At 20.7% G+C, this 5,561-nt stretch overlaps 1 protein-coding gene across 1 annotated transcript; it reads right to left on the reverse strand.

Annotated features, from left to right (window-relative positions):
- Window positions 1–3,852: 3,852 nt before the first annotated feature.
- On the reverse strand, window positions 3,853–5,034 carry LOC128955038 (TATA-box-binding protein-like 1). Its single transcript, XM_054300673.1, has 2 exons — window positions 4,749–5,034; window positions 3,853–3,965 (listed from the first exon to the last, which is right to left on the reverse strand). The coding sequence occupies exons 1-2, from the start codon at window positions 5,032–5,034 to the stop codon at window positions 3,853–3,855; spliced, it is 399 nt and encodes a 132-aa protein (XP_054156648.1).
- Window positions 5,035–5,561: the final 527 nt, after the last annotated feature.

Raw genomic sequence — 5,561 nt, forward strand, 5'->3', positions numbered from 1 at the left:
ATTCAAAATCTCTAGTAATTTGTATGCATAAAATGATATTTTTTCTTTATTTTTTTGATCAACTAATTAAAAGAAATATTTTTTATTGATATAATATTGATGTAAAAATTAATTGAAGTCTAATATTATCAATGAAAAACACGATTTACGCAATAAAAATTGCTTAAAAATAAAAATATCAATTTTTTAAACTAAAGAAAAATACCTTAATTTTATTTAAATGTGCCTAAATCAATTGTTAAATTATTAATTATTACTTTTATCTATTGTCTACAAAATGTATATTATAGTAACTTGGTAGTATTACGGTGTGGCCTATGAGCAATATTTTTGTATCTAGTGTAATTACATTAAAACTACGCTATATAATTTTTAAAAAACAGGCTTAAGTAAATTTCCCACATCTCCTTTACACATTAGTTTTTGTTTTATTAAAATATCTTGTTTAGTTTTGAAATTATAAGCAAATTACTTCACTTGTACAATAAAAACAACCCTGTATATATATACTGTATATATACAATATACAAACACACATACAATTATATTATATTTAATAAAATACTTAATTAATTTTGCTTTTTAAAATATAATTTATTATAAGTGTATTATTGAGAGTTATTATGAATACTGCTTATATATTATGTACATATTGTATACTGTATATTTATATATGTATATATGTATTAATACACACACACACATATATATATATATATATATATAATGTGTGTTATATATTAATATTATCAAAATTTAAGTGTATTTTGATGTTATCTATTATATTTAAAAATTTATATATTATAATAAAAAATACAGTACTTTACTATAAATATATTATTATTTTACTATACTTTTTTTATTACAGTATTTTACTAATACTTATTGTTTTTTTTATAATATTATTATAATAAGTAGAATATAAATTGTAAAATCAATATAAAAGATATTAATTATTTAGTATATGATATCGTATTATTAAATATAATAAAACTTTATATTAATCTATATTTTAAGTACGACTGCCATATATAGTATTTGTTGTCCTTAAAAAATAATAATTTTTTTAGTAATTAAAATTACTAAAATAATTTATTTTTAATAATATAATTTTCATAAAATTTTACAGTATATAAACAATTTTATTTATGTATATAAGCCGTAAACTAAGTTATTATATGCATTATTTTATTTATAATATTCTAACAATAAGTTTTAAAAAAATTTATTCCAATATTTTAATATAAAAAATTAAAATTATTTTATTATAAATTAGTAAAAAAAATTTCTCTTAAATAAAATAGTGAATTGAACTATATTTATTTGCATATAGACAATAGTTATAATTTTAAATGTATTAAAACTTTAATTATTACATTTAAAAAAACAAAAACATAATTAAAAAAATATTATGTCTGAAACTTTGGCACCAAATTTTGTTTGTGATTTTTCACTAGGATTGCAAACTGATCCGTATACATTTGACATGCAATTTGATCATGGTCAACTAATGGGCAATTTTACATTTAGTAACAACTTATTTGTAAATATTATTTTTAGATATTTTGTTTCAATTTTTTTATATTTAATTTTTTATTAAATTAAATTCGACCCTGTACAAACATTTTAGTTATATGTATGTATAATGAAAATTTTGTTACTATTATTATTATTTATTTTATATAAAAATTATTACTATTACTATTACTATTACTATTACTATTACTATTACTATTACTATTACTATTACTATTACTATTACTATTACTATTACTATTACTATTACAACTTATTTGTAAATATTATTTTTAGATATTTTGTTTCAATTTTTTTATATTTAATTTTTTTTAAATCTACTATTTTAATTACAATTGTATTGGGAAAAAATAAGTATATAATGAGTTTTTATTTCTTATTATTTTTTAATTATTTATTTTTTAGAAATTAAAATTAAATTATTATTTTTTTAGATAACAAGTAGTGGTATTAAATATCTATGCGCTCATCATTATCACATATTATATGAATTGGTTAAACAAACTAAATATGGGTAATAATAATAATATTAATTACAATGACATAAATAATACAATTTTTCTTATTTAACATTAAATGTTTTTTATTGTTATTGTAATTATTTAGTACATTACCTATGATTATGACTGAAAGCAATAATAATTATTTTAATATATCACTTGAACATTCAAAAAATAAAGTAAGTTTTTTATAATATTAAATTTAAGTAGTTCATAATATAAATTATAAAGATATAATTAAGATTAATCACATAATTAGTTTAAAATATTGATTATTATTATTAATATTATAATATATTATATTTTATATATTAATTTAATAATTAAAAAAATTGTTTTAATAAACAACAACTAAAAAATTAAATGCATTTGATTTTCTATAGACAGTCGATATTTTGCTTGAAGAGTATAGTCTAATAATAAATGATAATCTATTAGATAATGATTTTCAGTTAATATGTCCATACAATACATATAATTATGCAATTGTTGGCAGTATTTATTATACAACAAATACTAATAATTTCTATGGTATTGCAAATATTTTGGATAAATATGTAAATCAATTATTTTTTAATTTGAATACTTTATATATTACAATACAATACATCTAAAAATTATTTTAATTATTAAATTTTATTATTAATATAGTATTGGTTGGGACTGTTTTTGTCAACCCTAATCATTACATTAATCTATAAGATTAAAACTAGAAAGTAAATTACATTAACAAATATTATTGACATTTAATTGTTTTAGTTTTTTTTATTGATTATTAAAAATGATTTAAATCTAATTTGACATTTAATGAAATTTAGTAAAAGTAATAACACAACAATTGCTAATCAATTATGGATGGTTTGCAATGCATTTTTTATGGACTGTAAGTTATTTTTTAATAAAATGCTAATTCTATATTTTTATATAAATCTATGTTTATTTTAATTTTTCAAAATGCATCTATAAAACATTTTATTTTTTTAAAAAAAGTTAAACTTATTATGAATAATAGAAATCTATTTTTCTATCTACTATTTGGTACACTATTTGTCGGCAAATTTTTTACAACAAATTTCATAAATCAAGAAATTTTATCAATTTATTTGACAAATCCATTTGAAACCATTGATAGTTATGAGGATCTTATAAATAGACCAAAATTGTTGATTTATTTTATTATGCGTGACTATAACTATAAAAGTTATATGGTATAATTATAATAATTTATATTTTTTTAAATTTATAAAAAATTATTTATATTTTTAATTATATTTTAAAGGCAAGATCTAATGAAATTGAACAAAAACTAATTGATCGATACGATAGATATACACCTAAATCGGATAATATTAATACAACGTTAGCTGATGTTGTAGATTTGTTAAGTCAAACATTATATGATAGCCAACAAAAACAAACAATAGTAGCAATGATGACCCATAACAGTGCTCTGGGATTGTTACGTAACCGAGAAAATAATCAACGTTTGCACGTATCGCGTGAATCGTATCAATTGGCCGGTTATGCGCACGTGTTTAATAAAAATTACCCTGATTGGCAAAATTCAACACTGTACAAACATTTTAGTTATATGTATGTATAAAAATATTATAATTATTATTATTTATTTTATATAATTTAATATTATATTATATTATATAATTTAATATTATATTATATTATATAATTTAATATTATATTATATTATATAATTTAATATTATATTATATTTAATTTAACATATATTAATTTAATTTATATTATATTTAATAATAATATTTTTATATAATTTATATTATATTTAATAATAATAAATTTATATATAGTTTAATACAATCACACGAAACTGGTCACTATTATGTTTGGATGAATGCTTTTGTTGATTATGAGTAGTAGATAAAGGTGCTGATTGACCTTTGGACCCTTGACCTTTACATGTACATGGTACTGCGCATAAATGACGTCCATTAATTCAATGGGTCTCACACATAAAACGTTGCAATATTTTTTGCCCCCTATCGCGGGTACTCACATAAATTACGACCCAAAAATTTTCGCCCCCTATTTCGGGTACTTACATAAAAAACGTAAAATTTTTCGCCCCCCTTTTAAAATATCTAACGTACCACGTGACCATTTCGATAACCACGTGGTATAACCATCGCGCGATAATTGAATTAAATTTAATTAAATACAACTAAATTAAATTTAATTTAGTTGTATTTAATTTCGTTGAATTTAATTTTGTTGATTTTAATTTAGTTGTATTTAATTTCGTTGAATTTAATTTTGTTGATTTTAATTTAGTTGTATTTAATTTTGTTGAATTTAATTTTATTTAAATTCAGTTTATTAAATTTCAAATAATTTAATAAATAATTTAATATACAATTAGGATTTCATATAAATAAATAATGTAAACATTGGTTTATTTACATTTATACAATGGTTTGTTTACATGTAAACATTGGTTTGTTTACATGTAAACATTGGTTTGTTTACATCTATTCAATGGTTTGTTTACATCTAAACACTTGATTGTTTACATCTATTCAATGGTTTGTTTACATCTAAACACTTGTTTGTTTACATGCAAAAAATAAATAAATTTTACATTTTTTAAAAACTAATAAATTAAATAATCTAAATAAAATGTATAAAATAAATCATTCAATTCAGATAATGATTTAACACCAGTAAAATTAACTTTACCCGTACGGGAGATGTTTGCTTTTTTCTTGTCACCGTAGTTAATGATCAATAATGGAAACCTCTGAGGTTGATAATAGGCCCGAATACCAATAAATGATCCATAGTCCGCCAGATTTATTGATCGGTTAAGTGCAAAAGTAGCCACCATATTAGTTACCGTAACATTGTTTAGTTGGACATCAAAACCGAGCTTTTGAATCATACGCGCAAATCTTCTTATGGCTATTCTACCGTTATCAACTGAATTAGTCCCAATACATATTAATTTTCCCGATTGATATAACATAATTGTTGCCTTTGGTTTTCTTAAGCGCACAATTAAGCGAACAAATTTTTTATTATCATACACACAATTATTCAAACAATTTGTAATTTTTCGTAAATTCAATACTTTATTAAAATTAAACAAATTAGCAGTCATAGATACATTAGTAATTTGTAAATCATTATTTGTTAACATTTTTATTCATAAGAATATTAAGACTACTGCTAAGAGGTAAACTTGTTGGACGTTTGATGGGCATAGGGTGAATACCACATACGTCATTCCCAGTGTTTTCTGTAGACGCAATACCTGTGCTGGTTGAAACCGGAATTTCAGGCCAAGACCACACTTCATCGAAATAGCTTTTAGTTTTAATTCCAGGTGGCGTTGGAAGAAGCGATCGTGTATTTTGCTGATGATTGACAAATTTTGATGTTTTATCCGCGATGTCGTCAATTTGTTTAAGAATATTGTCTTTTTCGTTAAACAGTAGTTCCAGCTCTTTATATCGCAAATTCACCAAATTATTTTTGCTGTAGTTGCGGTGA

Source organism: Oppia nitens, unplaced genomic scaffold (assembly GCF_028296485.1).
Source record: "Oppia nitens isolate AA-2021 unplaced genomic scaffold, nextdenovo-longstitch-racon4-pilon3 scaffold12_pilon_pilon_pilon, whole genome shotgun sequence".
Classification (NCBI taxonomy): domain Eukaryota; kingdom Metazoa; phylum Arthropoda; class Arachnida; order Sarcoptiformes; family Oppiidae; genus Oppia; species Oppia nitens.